This window comes from Nematocida minor, assembly GCF_024244105.1.
Source record: "Nematocida minor strain JUm1510 chromosome Unknown 7678, whole genome shotgun sequence".
NCBI classification, from domain to species: domain Eukaryota; kingdom Fungi; phylum Microsporidia; genus Nematocida; species Nematocida minor.
In genome coordinates this window covers 37,572-56,505 of record NW_026250384.1, presented here as the reverse complement: position 1 = coordinate 56,505, position 18,934 = coordinate 37,572, and the positions used below count along the sequence as shown (strand labels likewise).

Below are 18,934 nucleotides of genomic sequence, written 5' to 3'. Positions count from 1 at the left end.
GTGATGTCTATGTATTGGTCTATCTCTTCTTTTGACATATCCTCTTTTAGCAGGTTGAGATAGATATTCATCACATCTGCATCAATTTCGTAATACTTAAATAGAATATAGAAATGCTTGTCAGCTAATGCAAACAGGTTTACTTCGCCTTTTTCTATGTCTTCTATTATAGATTCTATTATAGCTTTCTTGTAGACTGAGAAATCCGTAGTGATTAGATAATCTTTTTTGTTTTCAAATGCGTAATTTATCTCTTCTTCCATAAGATTAGCAGGTTTAAATAGTTCTATTCTAGAAAGACTGAACAGCATATTCAAAGCAAATGCCTTGTTCTTTTCTGCTAGCTTGAACAGAGTTGATTCTTGTATGCTGTTATTTTTGTTCTTTATATAGCTGCATTCCTTTACTACTTCTAGCAGATAAGAATCAAGCTCTTTCATTGCATCTGTTACTGAGTCATTTCTATCAAAGGCTTCTAAGAGTGACTTTCTTAAGCTGCAATATAGCCCATTTATTTCTATATTTGAATCACTGCTATTGTCTAAACATTTTGGCGCTATGCTTAATATCCTCTCTACGCACTCATCAAGAATTGCTATTTGCCTCTTTACGTTGACTATTTTGTTCTCTCCATCCTCTAGATTATCTCTAAGAGTTTTAGATGACATTTCTTGGTCATATATGAAAGAATTTGCGCTATCACAAAAATCACTGCGGACTTGAAACTCTCTATTTATATGTTCCATTCTGTTTTTCCAATAAAGCCTTGCCCTTCGTATATCTCTGTCTAGTTCTGCTTTAGCTCTCTGTAGGCAAGCTAATATAACCATTCCTATTACTACCTTCTTCAGCACCTGTTGTAGGATCATAAATAAATTAAAATATTTTCTTTTTATACTTTCGACAGAGACTATATTTAGTAATTCTAATAAATTTTACTGGGGCCTTATTTTAGTTAGCAATAAAAAGGATAAATTTAAAAAATCAAAGCTTTTCCGCCTTGGGAAATCCTTGACCTTTTAAATAATTTTTTGCAATTAAAATTTTCAGGATGTCCAGGAGAGAAGTTAAACTAAAGATAAACATGGAAGGAGTATTGAATGCATGCAAATCTATTGATAAAAAATGTGTTGAAGATGTATATACTATGTATAGCTATAATACTCCACTAAGTTTTGTGAAAAAATTGAAAGTTATACTCAGTGATAATATAAAAATAGAAAGTGAGTACAGCGAAGAAGAAAACAAAGCTGTTTTTGATATAATTATAAATGACATATGCCAGTATCTTATAAATGCTGCATGTGGACTGGGAGAAATTACATATAAGTTATGTGGTGCATTAAAGTATAATAATGATAAAATATCAAAAAACATGATTGCTATAATAGCAAATAAACTCATAAAACCCAATCCACTTATATACAGGCCAGAGCATGGAATAAATATACAGTTTGACAAGAATAAGCCTCTAGAAAATATAGATTCAGATGACGAGAATGCAGACCTGAGTACCAGAACATGCACAATAGAGGTTGACAGCACAGGCTTTTCTAGCATGGAAAGTTTTCTACAGGCCTCTACAGAGAGACTGGATGCATATAATCTCTATTATTTTTCTGCTTTAGATGACTTAAAATCCATAGAAGATTTTGAGGACTTATTAATAGAGAAACACTATACTGTAAATGATCTATATGATAAAACATATAAAAATACGGATGTTCTATTAATAGACTATGGAATGAGGCTTATTTGTGAAAAACAGAAAGAAATTGAAGAGTTGAACAAGCTAATCGAAGAGATAGAGTGTGCTTCTGATGATAAGAAAAAGGATAGTTTGGTTTTGCAAATTTATAAGTTGTTTAGCCGAGAAGACTTAGAAATAATATATTCTATTATAAATAACCTACTAGACATTCAATATGAAAAATTAGTGCAAATTAACGCAGTTGAGATGGTCGAATATATGATAAACAATAATATACTTCTAGAAGAAAAAGATGGAGAAAAGATTTTAAACATAGGCACAAATTTATATGATTTTTACAAAAACTACACAAATTCTCATATATATTTTAGAAAATTATCAGAAAAGAAAGGAAATAAGGCAAGGGAGGAAAAAGAGTTATGTCTACAAGAGTTGGAAGATGAGAAAGCGCTTTATTCTCAGCTAAAAGAAGAAGAGACAGAGGAGATGGAAAGAGTAAAATGTGCTATCAATAATATTGAAAATGAGATATACCTGCTAGAGTGTGATGGTAGCAAGGAATATATAGGAAAAAATATTTTTGCAGGTATGCTTCAAAACAGCGAGTATTTCTCAAGTAATTTATATACTGAGCAAATAAAATATATATTCAAGAAAATTAAAGCATTTGCAAATGCACAGAAAATAAAAATAGGAGAAGCAGTGAAATTGCATAAAAGAAATAAAGAATTAAAAAAGCTAAAAGAAAAAGAAGCTAAAGAAACAGAGAAGGAGAAAGAGAGAGTAGAAGCAGAAGCAGAGCCTAAGTCCTTATTTAGAAGACTTATTAGTGAAAATGGCAAAGTTGCAACAATATTCACAGGCACTGTCGCTCTGGGTGTAGCAACAGCAGCAACGCTTAATAACTACTATTCAAATGAGTCTGCACAAAATTCAAGTTCATCAGACTTTAAAACAGTAAGACCAGGAAAGCTGAAGAATGATTAGTACATTCAATTATCTGATATATGCTCTCTAGACTATTACGGTTATCATGTCTGTAAATAAGCATAAGTTTTATAGAACACGAAGAACGAGAGACAAGAATAAATATCTATTATCCAAATTTAACTTATTCAACAACTTTTTATCACACAAAGAATTACTGTGCGAAGGCACGATAATTACTTATATAGAAGTGTACTTTTTCATACTATTTCTGCATTGTAATCAGATGAGTGGAGATCCCTAACTAAAAACTATAAATAAAAAAATGATATTTTTAGCATGAAAAAAGAGAAAATAAGGAAAATAACAGGTGCAGTGAGTGCAGTGATCACTTTCTTTATTACAGAGTGCAGAGGGACCTGGAGTTTTTTTGATGAGAACACATACGGTGTTGTAGACTCGCACATGGGAGGAAATAGCGCAGAAAGAGCAATGGTGGATCAGTCTCTTCAAACAGGGACATATGCAGTAGAAGACAGTGCAAATGGATACATTCCTAATCCAATGCATAGTATGCCTGGTATAATACCTGGCACATCAAGAGTGGAAGATAGAGCACAGGCTGTAGGCTTCTTTTCTTCTCCTCCAACCATCTACAGCTCGCCTGATAATGAGAATTTATCCTTTGCAGATCTGCAGAGAACGGAAGAACAGAGCGAGCATTCTAGACAGCAACAGCAGAGTATGGAAAAGACTGGCACAGGTGAGGATGCTTTTAATGGAGCAGAAAACACTGTTAGTATGACTAGAGATGGCAATAGCACAGTGAGTGGAAAGAGATCAGATCATGCTGTGCCAGACATGGGCAGTAGTCCTATATGCGATCCACTGAAATCACTGGATGAATATATAAACATGTATCTCTTATCTTTGCAGCCTTCTGAAAAGCCCAGTGCAGGCAGCATCTCTTCTACTCCTGCCGAGAAAGCTAACACGCTTATTCCATCTGTAGCGAAAAAAAGAAAGAAATCAGAAAAAGATAAATCTGCTTCCCAGCCTGCGCCAAAGAAAAAGAAAAAGGTGCCAGCTCCAAAGAGCCAAGCAGCTATCTCTGCAGATGCAGCAATAAAAGACAAACGACTGGAGAATCTCAGAATTAAGCTATGGAGCAAGAGTAGACTGACCAATGTAAGAAGGGCAAGCTACAAAACGCAGCACCAAACAATATACAGATCTAACAAACACGATAACTATATGGTTAATGAAATAATAAAGGACCCGTACCAAAAAGAAATTAGAAAATACATAGCAAAGTTTTGTGAAAAAATTGCTCCTCTAGTAGACCAGAACGCGCTGTGGTACTTTATTGCAAGTAGAACCTCAATGTTAATCACAAAACAAGAAGATATTGCGTACTTGAAAAGTCTAATTAGTATTAATAAAGATAATTATCATAGGAACTTCGCAGAGAGCTTTAAAGACTACTATCCTGAGGTGTTTGAAGACATGTTGGCATACGCAGAAAAGCACAAGCCGCTGAGAGTGATCAAAAAACTCAGGCCAACTGAATGGAAGGAAACGCTGGGAGATGTCTATATACGAAAAAGCCTAGAGATAAACAGCTATGTGATGAAAAATCAGGACAAGATCAGCCAGCTGTGTGGAAAATACTCAGCGCTGGGCTATGCACTGCGCATGATTCTTGCACTGCCTGAAGTGCACCAAGACTTTTCCAGCATCAGCACAAATCTTATAAAAAACACACAAATCTACGAAAAGGATAAAAACAAACAAGCCCATGAAGTTCTACTGGCCATACGTGTGCTAGCAAAAGACTCGTCAGAGAACAGTGAAAAAATAGAAAATGCACACAAAAATATTTGCAGCGCTCTTTTGAAGATATACGAAAAAACTAAAGGGGAAAAGATGACAATACCAAAGATATATAGAGACATATATGCACTTCTTGCAGATTTCTATGAGAAAGTAATAGTCTTTGATTACAATGAGTATATACTGATAGGCAAGTGTGCCATAAAGCATCAAAAATACGTTAAATGCGGGATGACCTTACAAATGGGAAAAAACGGCTCTTTTAAACAGGCCAGCGATTCTGAATATTCTGCAGAGAAGAAGAATGTGTGGAGCATTGCACCTGAGGTAAAGACGCACTACCATGTTTACTATGTAGACAATGAAACCCACCAATCTAGAAAGCTGTGCATGCCCATACATAAAGAAAAAGGCAGAGAGTACTATCTGCACACAATTGATGGCATAATAAGCTATATAAAGAAGCTGTATGAGATAGAGGAGGATCTGGATTTTATACACCCTTTCAAAGTAAGAAAAGAAGCTAGAAGCTGGACGTACATAGATAAGAAAGAGCGGCACCAGACAGTGAAAGAGCTGGAGGAATACGAAGTGGTGTTCTACCGCATTGAGGAAGACCTGGCGAAAAAAACATTTACATTTGCCGAGTTTAGGCCTTTGAAGGAATATAGCGAGGACAGTATTCACATCCCACTATTTCTTACGCGTTTTATGCAGGATGCAATCGACTTGGGCCCATTCACCAAGGAAGACGTGCATACAGAGATAGTTCCTAAAATGGGATTCAAAGATATAGCTCCGAATGTGTACAACTTCAACGATAAGTACACAGACGAAAGGTATTCAGATGTGCACGGATACTACAGCAATCTGTGCATACTGCCCGATGCAGAAAAGAAAGAGTCCATTGACTGCTACATTATGAACTACCAAGTGGTTAGAGAAGGCGATGCTCTCAAGGCGCTGTGGTACGTGAATATGACGAATAGCGAGAATGTGTACACACACTTTCTACTAGACGAAAAGTTCAGAAAAAAAGGAAACATAAGAAAACTTAATAGCTTTATCAATGCACTAGAGTCAAGAAGGTACCACAAGGGCAGCGATCTGCAGAGTATTTGGCTGAAAAACAGCAGTGCAGAAGACAGAGAATCGAAAAACCAGACAGAAAAAATATACACATGGCTGGTGAAAGACGAAGAAAAGAAACACAAGAGCGAGAAGAAGAGCAAAGAAAAAATCAGGAAAAAACTAAGAGAAGCAGAAGAAAGGCTCATAAAAGCAAACAAAAGCTTTATGGAAGCAGAAAAAGAAGTAGAAAAGCTAGAAATGTCGGGAAAAAGCAATAGTAAAGCAGAAGAAAAAATAGCAAGAGAAAGGGATTCAGCATTTAGCACAAGATATAGAGCAAAAAAAAGAATAAAAGTCCTAAGTAAAGAACTGTACGAAATGGTATCAGAAGAGCCAGATGAGCATATAGAGTTTATAGTATTCAGAAATGTGAACAGCAGCAAGTCCAATCTAGGAGCACACAACGAGATTCTCGATGTCTTAATCTCGCGCTATAATAAGTAGGAAAGACTTATAAGGAATAAATATAGTTTGTCTGAGTTGGCATTTATTGTGTTTTATTATGATTTTAACATATATCTATACTTAATCAGAAGAGCTGTGCACCAATAGATTTGTAGTGCCATGTAGAACTTCTTTGCATCTCAGAGAACAAAATGGATAGTACTCTTCTTGTGTAGCTGCTTTAATTGATTTTTTGTATCATAAAAAGTGTACTGAACAGAATAAAAAAGAAAAAGAGAAAGAAAATAAATGCTAAGTGTATACAGCTAACTGGGTAGAATTTTACTTTTTTATTTTTATTGCAATGCTTAGGCTATTTAAAAGAAAAAACATACATAGACATACAACAATAGAAGAGGTATCATGGATCGATAAGATGGAAAGATATTAAAACTTAAGACTCAAACCATCCATTTGAACGTGTCTGTATATTCTTACATGAAGCAAGAGCCATCTATTGAAAGTACAATAAATGGTGTGTGCAGTGGAAGAAGAGTAGTTAAACACTATCTTTATTTAGCGGTAAGGATGGCTTAGTAGCTATCTCCTTGTTAAACTAGTCTGAGGCATTTCTCTTCGAGCCTGCTCTAGCCATCTGCAAAGGATTGCTTTCATTGTCTGCGCCATTATCTGAGTTCTTAGGGTCTATTGTTGCACTATCCACATACTGTGACTTATCCAAATGTTTTTTGAAATCTTTAGCTATGCCGCGGTATTCTTCTATTTCATCTTTTCTTGTTACAATTTCTATGTTCTTTAAGTACCACAGTCTTATGCAGTTTTTCATGATCTCTGCCTGTTCTACATACTTTCTTGCTTTATCTATTCTGTTTGGCCTAATTCTGACGGTATTCCCTGAAATGTATCTTGCAAATTGTTTTTCATGGAAGATGAGGCTTGTTTCGAGCTGATAGCTAACATTATCACATTTTTCGCTTATATCCCTGGATCGCAGGTAGACATAGCACATGGGGTGGGTGTAGGACATGACAAAGTAGTGTTTCTTGAACAGCTCCTGGTTATTACTTATCTCTTTTGATGATGGGCTTTTTACGCTTATCTTGTACATCCATCGGGCAAACATAAAGCTCTTCTGCGTATTTTCAAAGTAAGGTGCTTCAATGCCATTATCCTTGCAGAACTTTTCAATGTTTTTTTTTCTCTTCTCTACATTAAAATCTTCTTGTGCGTTCCACAGAAGATGCAGAGCATCAAGTATTGCATCCTGTCTTTCTCTTGCTATTCCCGCTTCTTTTTTAACACCTAAACTTTCGTCTGCTGGCTTTCCTGCTCTCACTATTACTTTTCCAAGGTTAAAAAAAAGATCGTTTCTTCTGTAGTCTATAAGATGCCCACTCATTGCACATTCTAGCATTATCATTTTTATAACCTGTCCAGGAGTGATGCCTATGTATCGGTTTATTTCTTCTTTTTTCATATTTTCTGTTATCAGGCTGAAATAAATATTCATCACATCTGTGCCAACTCCGTGTTTTCTGAAGAGAATATGGAAGTGTTTATCAGCTAATGCAAATAAGTCTGTCTCTCCTTTCTCTATCTCATTTAGTACAGCTTTCTCATAGCTTGAGAAATCCATCGAATGCAGAAAAGCTTCTTTCGCCCTCTTGAGCATCTGAGCTACTTCATTTTTCATGCTACTAAGTGGCTTAAACATCTCTATTATAAAAATATCGTACACCATAGTTGAAGCGAAGGGCTTGCTATTCTTTGCCAGCTTGAACAGAGTTAGTTCTTCTATTTTCCTGCCTCTGTGCCATATTTTCCCACTGTAGCATTTTACCAATTCTAGCATGTGCTCATCAAACTTTTTTATTTTGTCAGTTATTGCATCGTTGTTATCAAGAGCCAAGAGAACTGATTCCCTTAAGGATTTGCACTGCTCATTTATTTCTTCCGCATTGAATCTTTGATCAGCAATCTTCAAAGCTCTCAGCTGTGTTATTGTGTCCAATACATCTTCTACGTTTACATTAAAAATTGAATAGCGCTGCTGCACATTGGATAGGTTTTCCTCTCCTATTTCCATGTTTTTTATGTGAGTTTCAGAGAATGTATCTTCACATCTTGACGTCTTCAAATGGAAAAGAAGATCGCTGCGTATTTGCATCTCTTTTCTTAGATAATCTCTCCTGTTTTTCCAATAGCCCTCTGAATTTAATACTGCACTATCTATTGCCCCCTTAGCTCGCTGCAGACAGGCTAATACAGCCACTCCTATTATAAGCTTCTTTAGGATTCGTTGTAGGATCATAAATAAATTAAAATATTTTCTTTTTATACTTGGCTATTTCCTCTTTTGCCAATAACCCTATTTTTAACTCTTCTTCCTGCGCTATCTACAGTACCTTCTATTATCTCTATGCCAGTAATAACTAGGCTTTTATTTTCAGCACAGTTTGAAATCAAATTAGTTTATTTTTTGTAATAGCTGTAATAATAGTGCAATTCTCTCATGCAGTAAAATTGCACTTTCAATTACCAGTAAAAAATGAATAAACGAGCAATAAATGAATAATGTTTGTTTTTATTTTAGCTGTTGTAGTTAATGCATAGCCAACTTTTTACTTACTGGTCCTTTGCGGAGTCTGCCATTCCCATTTCCACGTATCCAAATATCTTTTTGCTGAAGTCTGCCATGTTTGTGACGGTGTATCCGCAGGCAAGCATAGAAGACTCGAACATCAGATTGACTGTCTTGTTAAACTCCTCCCTCTTGTCTGCCTCCAGGAGTCTCTTCAGACCGCCCATGATGGGGTGTGCTGGGTTCACCTCCAGTATCTTCTTGGTGAGGTATCCTGACGCAAACATTGCGTTGTTGCCGCTTCCTGGCTGCGATCTCATGATCTGCTCCATGGCTGCAGAGTAGCTGTATTTGGCGCTCGAGACGTAGCACGGCAGCGAGTCGAGTTTAGTGGAGATGATGACCTTTTCCACAGAGTCGCCAATCACCTTCTTCATCTCTTCCATCACTCCCTTGTACTCCTCTTCGTATGCAGACAGGTCCGCGGCTTCTTCAGGGAGCTCAACTCCTTCAGCTGTGATTCTCTGGAACGGCTTGTCGTTGTACTTGTTCAGAGTCTGGATGAGGAACTCGTCAATTGGGTCTGACATGTAGATAACTTCGTACTTGCCCATTTTAACGAGCGCAGGGTTGGACTTGACTTCTTCCTCGCTTGTTCCTGTGACGACATAGATCTGTTTCTGTCCCTCTGCCATTCTGCTGACGTACTCATCGAATGACACAGGTGTGTCGCTCTTTGTTGTCTTGTACCGGAGCAGCTTAGCGAGCTTGCCAGAGACATCTGAGGACTCCTGGTATGCTCCCACCTTCAAAGACGCGCTGCAGTTGTTGTAGAACTTAAGGTAGTTCTCTTTGTCGCTTTCGAGGTCCTTGAGCATCTCAAGCACCTTCTTGGTGACCACTCTCTTGATCAGGTTCATAACAGACTTGCCCTGCACGATCTCTCTCGATACGTTGATGGGGATGTCGTTTGATGAGATGATTCCGTGGATGAATGTCATCCACTCTGGGACAGCCTCTGACAGGTCGTTTCCTACAAGGACATTCTGCACGTACAGCTTGATGTTGCACGGTGTTTTCTTTCCTTTCTCGAACATGTTGAATGGCTGTCTGTTCTGCAGGAATAGAAGTATCTGCAGGTTGAAGTCGCTTTCAATCCTTGAGTGGCTCACTGCAAAGTGTTTCTCCCAGTCGTTTGTCAGGGCCTTGTAGAAGTCTTCGTACTCCTGCTCGGTGATCGTCTCTTCCTTGGGGTCTCTGGCCCACAGAGGCATCTGTGTGTTCAGTTTCTTGTACTCTTCTTCAAAGTATGTTTCCTGCTCCTCCTCTGCGGCTGGTGCATCTTCCACTGCGTCTTCATCTTTCTCCTCTTCTTTCTTTGCTACCGGCCTCTTTTTCTCTGCCAGTACGAATAAGTAGATGGGGTATGCTATGAATGCTGAGTGAACTTTGACGATGTTCTCGAGGGTTTTCTCTTCGAGGTATGTCTTGCACTGCTCTGCAATGTGCAGCACAACTGATGTTCCCTGTGGGTGACTGCCGTTGTATGGCGCCACTACGAAGCCTCCTGGCCCTCTGCTGCTCCAGATGTACGGTGAGTCGTTTCCTTTTCTTGAGATGACATCCACCTGGTCGGCAACTAGGAAGGCTGAGTAGAACCCAAGCCCAAACTGTCCAATAAGCGCGTCCAGAGACTGTCCTTTGCTTCCTCCCTCCTGTATTTTCTTTCTGAACTCTTTTGTTCCGCTGGATGCAATGCTTCCGAGATAGTTTATCATGTCAGCCTTGCTCATTCCTATTCCCGTGTCAACAATGGTGATGGTTTTGTTCTCTTTGTTGGGGATTATCTTGATAGAGAGCTCCTCCTCAATGTTCTCGTGTGTTTCGTATGTCACTCTCTTTCTCTTGTCGTTTGCATCGGATGCGTTGGAGATCAGCTCTCTGAGGAAGTAGTCTTTGCTGGAGTACACTGAGTTGATCAGAATGCTCAGCAAGTTGTCCATCTGTGCGTCGAACGAGTGTGTCTCTCCTTCGCTTGTATTTACAAGAGTCTCGTCCAGATTTACTTGTTCATTTTCTCTGTGGACTGCCCCGTGCTCTTTTTTTATTTCTTCAAAAGCCATTTTTGTCTCTTGGTCGATTTCTACTGTTTTGTCAGATGTGTTCATATTTTCCTGCATGCGGTGAAAAAGTTATTTATATTTATACTTTTCAAATTCCGGAAATTTCTTTTTTTGAGTCTCTACTGCAGTGGCAGAGTAAATTAATTGGGCAAACAAAGAAGGAGAGAAGACGGGCATGGGCTAAGAGTAGATGGCATAAATAGCACAGCAGACAGAGAGTGGATAGTAAACAGTAGAAGAGAGTTAAGTGCAATTATTTCTTGGCTATAGAAAAAAATATTGCAAATAGTGCAGTTAGAAGAGTAGTATTTGTCGCTAGATTAGTGCAAATTAAAACAGAAATGATTAGAGCCACTGCATTGGTAAATTCGTTGTGGTACATTGCTGCATTAGTAAATTCTTTATAGGATCATAGTTTAACATCTATTTATTAACTGATACAATATTCTCTACAACTACATTCAGTATACAGTTATTACTAGTGTAAGAGAGTCTCCACACAGACGGCGATGCAATTAGAACAATAGAGTCTTTCTCTAGCTTGTACCTCTCTATTGCACTCGGACAAACAGCGCATTCTATCTCATCCACTCCATCTGTTATAATAATGCTTCCTGCTGTGTCGGATGCCGTGTCTTTTGTGATGTAGCCCAATACTTTTCCGTCCATCTTTAGAGACTTTGAGTTTCTTATCTCTCTGATGGAGATATAATCAGTGTAGATACTGTTTTCTTTAAAGCCATTTAGCTTTCCTTCTATGCTGGTAATTGGTGTTTGTGTGCTCAGATAAGATGGCTCGTCGTTCATGTGATTTATTGCTCCAGCATATCCAACTATCCCTCCTTTGTTGCTCGCTGCCTTACTGTAGAGCAGAGGTGTACTTTGCGAGTGCACATTGCTCATACTGCGGCTTGCTACTAGATCATCAGTGATATTTTGCAGCATGTCGGGGGTGGTAGGTATTTCCCCAAGACACATCTCACTAGAGACATCATCACTTAGTAGAATGCTCGACAGATTCTCTATATTTATACAGTTATCTGTGCTAGCAGTAGAATTATTATCATTAAAACTGTAATTGCTGTTATGATTGTTTATGCTAGTGTTTATGCTACTTTTTATGGTACTTTCACTCGTTCTACTAACTCTGCTCTTATTAAATTCACTGCTGCTTTCATTTCTATCTCCATTACTTTCACTGCCTCTACTATCTTTGTTACTTTTCTCTCTTTCACTCTCACTGCCATTTCTTGGAGTATCGCTCGCATTGTCTAAGTTCGTGCTCTTAGATTGTCTTATTGCATCTAAGTATGCAAATGGCTCGAATGCACTCTTGTTTTGTTCTCCTGCGCTTTCTTCTCTTTCATTGCACTTTATTTTCTTGTTTTCTTTTTCTGTTTCTTTTCTCTTCTTCAGAAGGCTCTCAAGGATATCCAAGTTCATTCAATTTATTTTTTATGCACACGATAAATATAGAAGGGCATTCAGTTAGAAGCCCGCACGAACTGTACGAGCCGCAGAAACAGTCGGTTGAAACCATCCTAAAATGTCTGGTAAGCGGAGAGTCAGGGATGATAGAAAGCCCCACAGGCACAGGAAAGACACTCAGCATACTTGCAGCAGTAATAGCTTGGATAGGAGCAAAGAGCCCCGCAGACCAAAAGGGCATCAAAGTATTCATTACAACAAGAACCATAAAACAGGCATACCAGCTGATAGACCACATGAAAAGAATGGAGAATCCCCCGAGTATGTCTCTTCTTGCCTCGAGAAAGCACCTGTGTCTGAACCCAGACGTGAAGAAATCAAAAGACATAGATACGGCTTGTAAAAACAAAGTAAAAAGTGAAAATCCGCAGGACAAGTGTAGATACTATTTTAACTCACAGAAGGACGACAAGAAAAAAAAAGATACAATGGATAATAGGGTGCCAAAGGTCTTCTCCATTGAAGATCTACTCAGCACAGGCAAAACATGCAACGCCTGCCCGTACTACTACACCCGAGAGAAGCAGAACAATGCAACCATCATATTCTCGCCATATAACTACATAATAAACCCAAGAATAAGAAAGGCCATGGGAATAACCCTAGACGATGCAGCAGTAATAGTAGATGAAGCACACAACATAGATGATGTCTGCAGGTCCACAGGATCCGTGGAGATAGACACACCTCTAGTTGAAATCATAGACAAAATAGTTACATTGAGTCTATCACGGCCTCTGCACAGCCCAGAGCTAGAAGAAGCCCTGAGAGTGGTAAAGATGTTCCTCACTAAGATACTTAACTACATCAGCGAAATACCCAGCAGAATAAACAAAGAAGGGCTAGAAGCAGTAGTCAGCCAAACAGGAGAAAAAGAGGCAGCTATACCGCAGAATAATATCCAAAACGAGCTGAAACTCCTGGGAATCTCTGAAGAAACATTTAAAGGTCTTGAAATGAGCATACACACAGTGCTAGATGAGCTGGTGCTCGAAACATTCATCGAGCAGTGGCTGCACCAGATCCTCTCGGTGTTCAACTACATGATGCAGCCGAGCCAAAAAGAAAAGTACGGAATGGTTATCACAAAAAATAAAATATCATTTCTGCTGCTGCACGCATCCGTGGTGTTCAATGAAATATACGAAAAAGCGCGGTGTGTGGTGCTGCTGTCAGGAACGCTCTATCCATTTAAGGAGCTAGCACGGGAGCTAGTGAGCAGCAATCCTCTCAAGGCGTTTGTGCACTTTATGCAGGCAGGGCACATAATACCACGAGAACAGCTGAGTACATCTGTAGTATCGTCGTACCATGGGACAGAAATACTGGGAACATACGCAGGAACACAGCAGAATAAATACTACCGCACGATTGCTGATGTAATTGTCGATGTAGCGCACAATCTTGATAGGATAGGAGGCGTGCTCTGTTTTGTTCCCAGCTATGCAGCCATCAATAAGCTAACTCCCCTGCTAAATCGGTCAGTCTGTCTGATTGTTGAGTCAAAGTCAAGCGACGAGTTCGAGGGAGCCCTGCAGGAGTACAGAAGCAGGTGCAGAAGAGGCAAGTGTGTGTTCCTGTGCGTGTTCAGAGGAAAGGCAAGCGAAGGCATTGACTTCAGAGACCACGAGTCGCGTGCTGTTGTTCTCGTGGGGATTCCGTACCAAAGCGTGCGCGATCACTCGATAATACTGAAGAAAAAGTACAACAACCAGTATCTAGGAAACACAGGAAGCGAGTGGTACAACCTACAGGCGTACAAGGCAGTGAATCAGGCAATGGGGAGGTGCATCAGACACCTAAACGACTGGGGGAGCATATTCCTCGTGGACACAAGGTATGCAAAGAGCATATCGCCCAGGAGCAACACGCTCTCGCAGTGGGCCGTGGAGAAGTGCAGCATAATAAAAAGCAAGGAGGACATGATGAAAACCTTCCTGCCGTTTGTGGAAAGACAGAAGCCGCACAAGACAGCGCCAGAAGAGATCACGGAGAACAGCAGCAACCAGATGAAAAGGAAGATAGTGTACTTTGACAAGTCGAGTGGCGTCAAGAGATTCTTTGACAGGTAGATGCATCCAATGAAATATTAAATAAGTCAGATAAATTGCTAAAAGCAGTAGTAGCAATAAACAACAAACGTATACTTTTTTATTTTCTGTAAGGTATACAAATTTATTTTAAATAAACCCATGCACTTTTATATTTCTAAAATTTAAATAGAATGATGCAAGGCAGAGCAGAGACGCAAGGAAAAATCAATAAATACCCATTAATATAACCCACAGCCCTTAAGACAACCATTCAGCCATCAAAGAGGGATAGAATACAAAAGTAAGCAGAAGATAAGAATAAACAGAAAGCAGACAGATGGTACAACCAAGGACAATGGTATAGCTAATAGTCAATTAGTAGCTGAGTTAGTTAGTAATCAGTTAATTGATCAGTTAATCAGTCACTTAATATTCAGTTAATGTTAGAATACTATTGGGCTGATCTCTGCCATCTTTATCTCTATTCGTTCTAAGATTATCCTAAGATTGCCACTGTCTATTCCCAATTATATTCTGTCCACTGATTCTGCAGCTGTAATAGCACCAGAATAAAATGAAAACAGAACTAAATATTCCTCGTATGACGGAAAATGAGCTATCCTCAGGTGGATATGCTGCAAAATGAATGTATGACGTATTTATTATTCTTGTAGATGGCTTCCTATTCCAGGTATTCTCTCGTGGTCTACATCCACACTCTCCACGTCGCCAGATGCTCCATCCGTTGTGGGCCTAGGGCGTATCCAGAACTTAACCGAGTTATCCACCGAACTTGTCGCCAAAGTGTGGCCTATCGGATGGAAGTCCATTGACCATATTGTTTTACTGTGTGCATCAGATATTACTCTCACAGGATACTCATTGTGCTTTTGCCAGATGTAGACAGACCCTTCGCCACCACCTGACACAAAGAGACTATCGAGACAGGGATGGACACATAGCGCAGTGGCTTCCTTCTGGTGCCCCTTGTGCGTGAACTCTTCCTTCATCGCGCGCAAGTTGAACATTTTAATGACCTGATCTTTCCCCCCGGAGAGAATGCACTCTCCATCATTTGTCCACTTCAGGCACAGGACTGTGTTCTTGTGGATGTGCAGGGTTGTCAGCTCTTTCCCCCGGGGATCCCACAGCTTGACTAGGTTGTCCTTTCCCCCGCTGGCTATCAGCGCGTGTCTTTTGTGCCACTGCCCCACTCTTACGTCCCACCCGTGCCCTGCGAGGCTCCTTTCCTCCTTCGCTGTCTGGAAGTCAAATACCTTTATTGTCCCGTCGTCAGAGGCTGTGCAGAACTTATTACCGCGAGGAGCAAAACTGATGTCTCGTATGGCTTCTTTGTGCGCTTCTATCAGCTGCAGGTTGTTCATTGATGGCTGCCAATACTTCACCACGCCTATTTGGTCTCCAGAGACAAGATAGTCTCCGTGGGGCGTCCAGCACAGAGACCTGAGCGCGCTGTCGTGTGCCTGCAGAATGGTCTCAAAGTTAAAGCTAAAACCGTTCCACAGAGTGAACTCTCCTGTCGCAGCACCTGAGATGAGTCTTCTTCCATTTGGGGCGTATCTTATCGTGTTTATTGGCGTTCGTATTTTGTTTATGCTGGTGTGTGCTAGGTTGATCGTTAGGCTGTTGGAGATGGAGCAAGAGCCGGTGACAGGAGGGACGTAGATGGAGTACAAGGGGTGCTTCTGGACTGCGCCAAATCTTCCTTCTAGTTTATACTTTAGAAGTGGCCCATTGTAGTCTACATTCCTCCGAGTGATGGCTTTTCTCATTCTCTTTCCGTCGTAGATGATCCTCTGGCCTCTCGTCTCATCTTCGTCCATTTGTACGAATAATTAAAAAGAGCGCTTTCACATTGAGAATAAAAGAGCGTAAAAATTTTATTGGATGACTCTCAAGAAACAAAAGGAAGAGATAGAAAAACAGAAAGAAATAAAAGTGTCGTACGACAGATACAAGGATAACTACAAGATACTGAACACGTCAAAGAAAGGACACATTGAAGCAGATGGAATCGTCTCAACAGAAGAGATAAACAGCATGGTGGATATAAGCACAAAAGAGAAGGCATTCAGCCTGTCAATGAACAACGGGCCGTACACTGTGCGCTACTCTGTGTCGGGTGATGCTGTGCTGTACCTGGGAGAACAAGAGGTAAAGTCCGTCGATGCAATGAAGCTTTTTGCCAATTCAGAGAGGTTCCTAGGTGACAGGATATACGACGGAACATTCCTGCACAGCAGCGGGTTCTACGCTCTGGCGCAGTCGCAGGCTGTGTATATATACGACAAACAGGGAGTGGAGGTGCACGTGCTCCGAGATGCCCGGCACGTGAGGAGCATCAAGTTCCTGCAGGACCACTTTCTTCTCGCTTCTGTCTCAAGGACCGGATATCTTCGATACCAAGATACAACAATAGGGAAACTCGTGTCAGAAATAAAAACAAAAGAAAGAGAGTCAAAAGTGGAAGTAGACCGAACAAATGGCGTGGTTTACTTGACAGGGTCATCGGGCACGGTCTCCATGTGGTCTCCGAGATCCTCAGAGTACTTGTCCAAAGTGCTCTGCCACAGATCCAAAGTGAATCACTGCAAAGTGTCGGACAATGGAAGAGTGCTGTACACAGCCTCAAAAAATGAAATAAAAACATGGGATAACAGGAATATGTACGCCCCGCTCCACGAGATCACTCTTCCCAGTCTGGTCTCTGAGATGGGGCTCAGTCAGACAGGCAAGCTGGCAGTGGCGCAGAAGGGGAGTGTGATAGTGTACAACGAACACATGAAGCCGCAGATACAGCACCACATAGGAAGAGAAGTTGCACACTCTCTAGCATACAGACCGTATGAAGACATTCTCACAGTGGGAACAGGCATAGGGATAGAGAACGTGATAATTCCAGGCGCAGGCCTAGAGACGTACAGAAGAAACGAAAACCCAACGGTCTCAAAGAAGGAGAAGAGAAACAGCGAGGTACGGAGAATACTGGAGAAAATACCAGCAGACATGATAGCCCTGGAGAACGAGATAGGAACAGAGATGGCAGAGCCATTTGCAGAAGAGATAGCGCCAATGAAGTACGAAACACCCGCAGGAAAGGTCAGAAGACTTATGAAGATACATTACGGGTAAATTAAACACAAAATAGAAGACAGAAGACAGAAACACATCCATGGCAATTGGTCATTTTACAAAGATTGATGTAACCGTAATGGCAATTGCAAAGATTTACAATATACTGCAATCACAACAGTTTACTAATAAATAGAATAAATATAGAAAAATCTTTATTAGCTTATATGTGCTCTTCATTCGCGTTAGCTGGGGGCTTGTATATGACCATGTGCCCAATGCACAGCAGAATGCTCAGAGCAAGGGTGAAGAAAAGAGAGACAAGAGAGCTGGGCATAAATATGAAGAAGAGAACAGGAACACCCACCGCCACGCAGTAAAGATGGAGCTTTTTGAGCTCGTTTCCCATTATATTGATCGACTCGCTATCATTTTCCGTTGCGATGTAGAGAAGCCCAAAGCATATCCCTATGGGAATGATGAGTGCGGGGTGCAGGACAAGGAATAGACACAGGAGAACTCCAAAGACAACCAGATAGTTACCGCCCATGGCTCCATAATTGATGACTATTCTGGATTTTCCCTCTTCCAGATTAACGGGCACAGAAACAGACGAGTAGTCCAGAAAGTCTTTCAGAGGAACTCTTCTATCGATCTTTTCTCTGACGTAGTATCCAACCTCGGTGTACAGCTTACTTTGCATTCTTGCAAAAACAAAACAAGAAAAATAGTAAAACAAAAGTAAAACAAAATGAAAGCATAGAGAATAGTAAATTTTATTTTCATTTTAAAACAATAGGACAAAAAATAAAAAATAAAGTAGACTCAATAACACCCATTACCAGTAATCACTGAATAAATAATCAACCAAATAATCATTAGCCAACTACTAACCTGAGAATACCATAAATAGATAAGAAATAAGATGTACAACTATTCTGTTCATTCTTTTTATCTGTTCAGATAGAAATTATCTATAACTGAAATAAGAGCAACTAGATACGATCAAAGAATAACATTATAACGAGTGATTTATTTATTATGTATCTAGCAGTCTCTATCATATTTACCACTGCTATTTGCTGTCCACTATGTCTTCAATGTGTCTGTTTACCAGCTCCTTCCAGAACGCCAGGTCTAGATGGCCATTTGTGTTCTGTGCTTTCTCCGGCCTGAACAGAATGTCCTGCAGAAAGGCATACTCCTCCAGAAAGTTACTGCATACTCTATCAGCGACTGTGTTGTTCTGTGGCGCAGGTGCGCTCTTGCCCGTCTTTTGTTCGCATATGAGGTAGTGTGCTACTCTGTACCAGCTTGTTCTGTTGTAGTAGATGAATCTGAAGAGTTTTGGCGATGTTTTTGTTCTGTCTATTACCACATCAAACTTTTCTTCGTGGAAAATATCCGAGGGCGTGGCGTATATCTGCCCGTCTGCCACGGGCGTGTCGAGTCCTTCGATGATAAACAGCTCGCCAGAAGACGGGACTAAGTCAGCAACGGGCTCGTAGTTGATAAAAGGCAGCTTGGCGTCTATCTTCTGGAACAGCTCCAACACTGAAGCAGTGCTCAGGGGCGTTTTGCTTCTGGTTAGTCTGAAGGCCCGCATGAA

At 40.2% G+C, this 18,934-nt stretch overlaps 11 protein-coding genes across 11 annotated transcripts; 4 read left to right on the top strand and 7 right to left on the bottom strand.

The window, feature by feature from the left end:
* Positions 1 to 2: 2 nt before the first annotated feature.
* Positions 3 to 869, bottom strand: NEMIN01_1641 (uncharacterized protein; the record flags this gene model as incomplete). Its single annotated transcript, XM_051477583.1, has 1 exon — positions 3 to 869. A coding segment is annotated over one exon (867 nt), but the record flags the coding sequence as incomplete, so codon positions are not given.
* A 182-nt stretch (positions 870 to 1,051) lies between these two features.
* NEMIN01_1640 (uncharacterized protein) lies at positions 1,052 to 2,698 on the top strand (the record flags this gene model as incomplete). Its single annotated transcript, XM_051477582.1, has 1 exon — positions 1,052 to 2,698. The coding sequence occupies one exon, from the start codon at positions 1,052 to 1,054 to the stop codon at positions 2,696 to 2,698; it is 1,647 nt and encodes a 548-aa protein (XP_051333542.1).
* A 279-nt stretch (positions 2,699 to 2,977) lies between these two features.
* On the top strand, positions 2,978 to 6,046 carry NEMIN01_1639 (uncharacterized protein; the record flags this gene model as incomplete). Its single annotated transcript, XM_051477581.1, has 1 exon — positions 2,978 to 6,046. One exon carries the CDS (start codon positions 2,978 to 2,980, stop codon positions 6,044 to 6,046), a length of 3,069 nt encoding a protein of 1,022 aa, XP_051333541.1.
* Positions 6,047 to 6,602: 556 nt separating this feature from the next.
* On the bottom strand, positions 6,603 to 8,318 carry NEMIN01_1638 (uncharacterized protein; the record flags this gene model as incomplete). The annotated part of the gene is made up of 1 exon (XM_051477580.1): positions 6,603 to 8,318. The coding sequence occupies one exon, from the start codon at positions 8,316 to 8,318 to the stop codon at positions 6,603 to 6,605; it is 1,716 nt and encodes a 571-aa protein (XP_051333540.1).
* Positions 8,319 to 8,632: 314 nt separating this feature from the next.
* On the bottom strand, positions 8,633 to 10,768 carry NEMIN01_1637 (molecular chaperone HtpG; the record flags this gene model as incomplete). Its single annotated transcript, XM_051477579.1, has 1 exon — positions 8,633 to 10,768. The coding sequence occupies one exon, from the start codon at positions 10,766 to 10,768 to the stop codon at positions 8,633 to 8,635; it is 2,136 nt and encodes a 711-aa protein (XP_051333539.1).
* A 366-nt stretch (positions 10,769 to 11,134) lies between these two features.
* Positions 11,135 to 12,154, bottom strand: NEMIN01_1636 (uncharacterized protein; the record flags this gene model as incomplete). The annotated part of the gene is made up of 1 exon (XM_051477578.1): positions 11,135 to 12,154. One exon carries the CDS (start codon positions 12,152 to 12,154, stop codon positions 11,135 to 11,137), a length of 1,020 nt encoding a protein of 339 aa, XP_051333538.1.
* A 14-nt stretch (positions 12,155 to 12,168) lies between these two features.
* NEMIN01_1635 (fanconi anemia group J protein) lies at positions 12,169 to 14,271 on the top strand (the record flags this gene model as incomplete). Its single annotated transcript, XM_051477577.1, has 1 exon — positions 12,169 to 14,271. One exon carries the CDS (start codon positions 12,169 to 12,171, stop codon positions 14,269 to 14,271), a length of 2,103 nt encoding a protein of 700 aa, XP_051333537.1.
* Positions 14,272 to 14,894: 623 nt separating this feature from the next.
* NEMIN01_1634 (polyadenylation factor subunit 2) lies at positions 14,895 to 16,076 on the bottom strand (the record flags this gene model as incomplete). The annotated part of the gene is made up of 1 exon (XM_051477576.1): positions 14,895 to 16,076. One exon carries the CDS (start codon positions 16,074 to 16,076, stop codon positions 14,895 to 14,897), a length of 1,182 nt encoding a protein of 393 aa, XP_051333536.1.
* A 64-nt stretch (positions 16,077 to 16,140) lies between these two features.
* NEMIN01_1633 (U3 small nucleolar RNA-associated protein 7) lies at positions 16,141 to 17,385 on the top strand (the record flags this gene model as incomplete). Its single annotated transcript, XM_051477575.1, has 1 exon — positions 16,141 to 17,385. One exon carries the CDS (start codon positions 16,141 to 16,143, stop codon positions 17,383 to 17,385), a length of 1,245 nt encoding a protein of 414 aa, XP_051333535.1.
* A 163-nt stretch (positions 17,386 to 17,548) lies between these two features.
* NEMIN01_1632 (PRA1 family protein 1) lies at positions 17,549 to 18,028 on the bottom strand (the record flags this gene model as incomplete). The annotated part of the gene is made up of 1 exon (XM_051477574.1): positions 17,549 to 18,028. The coding sequence occupies one exon, from the start codon at positions 18,026 to 18,028 to the stop codon at positions 17,549 to 17,551; it is 480 nt and encodes a 159-aa protein (XP_051333534.1).
* Positions 18,029 to 18,400: 372 nt separating this feature from the next.
* NEMIN01_1631 (uncharacterized protein) lies at positions 18,401 to 18,931 on the bottom strand (the record flags this gene model as incomplete). Its single annotated transcript, XM_051477573.1, has 1 exon — positions 18,401 to 18,931. One exon carries the CDS (start codon positions 18,929 to 18,931, stop codon positions 18,401 to 18,403), a length of 531 nt encoding a protein of 176 aa, XP_051333533.1.
* Between the last annotated feature and the right edge of the window lie 3 nt (positions 18,932 to 18,934).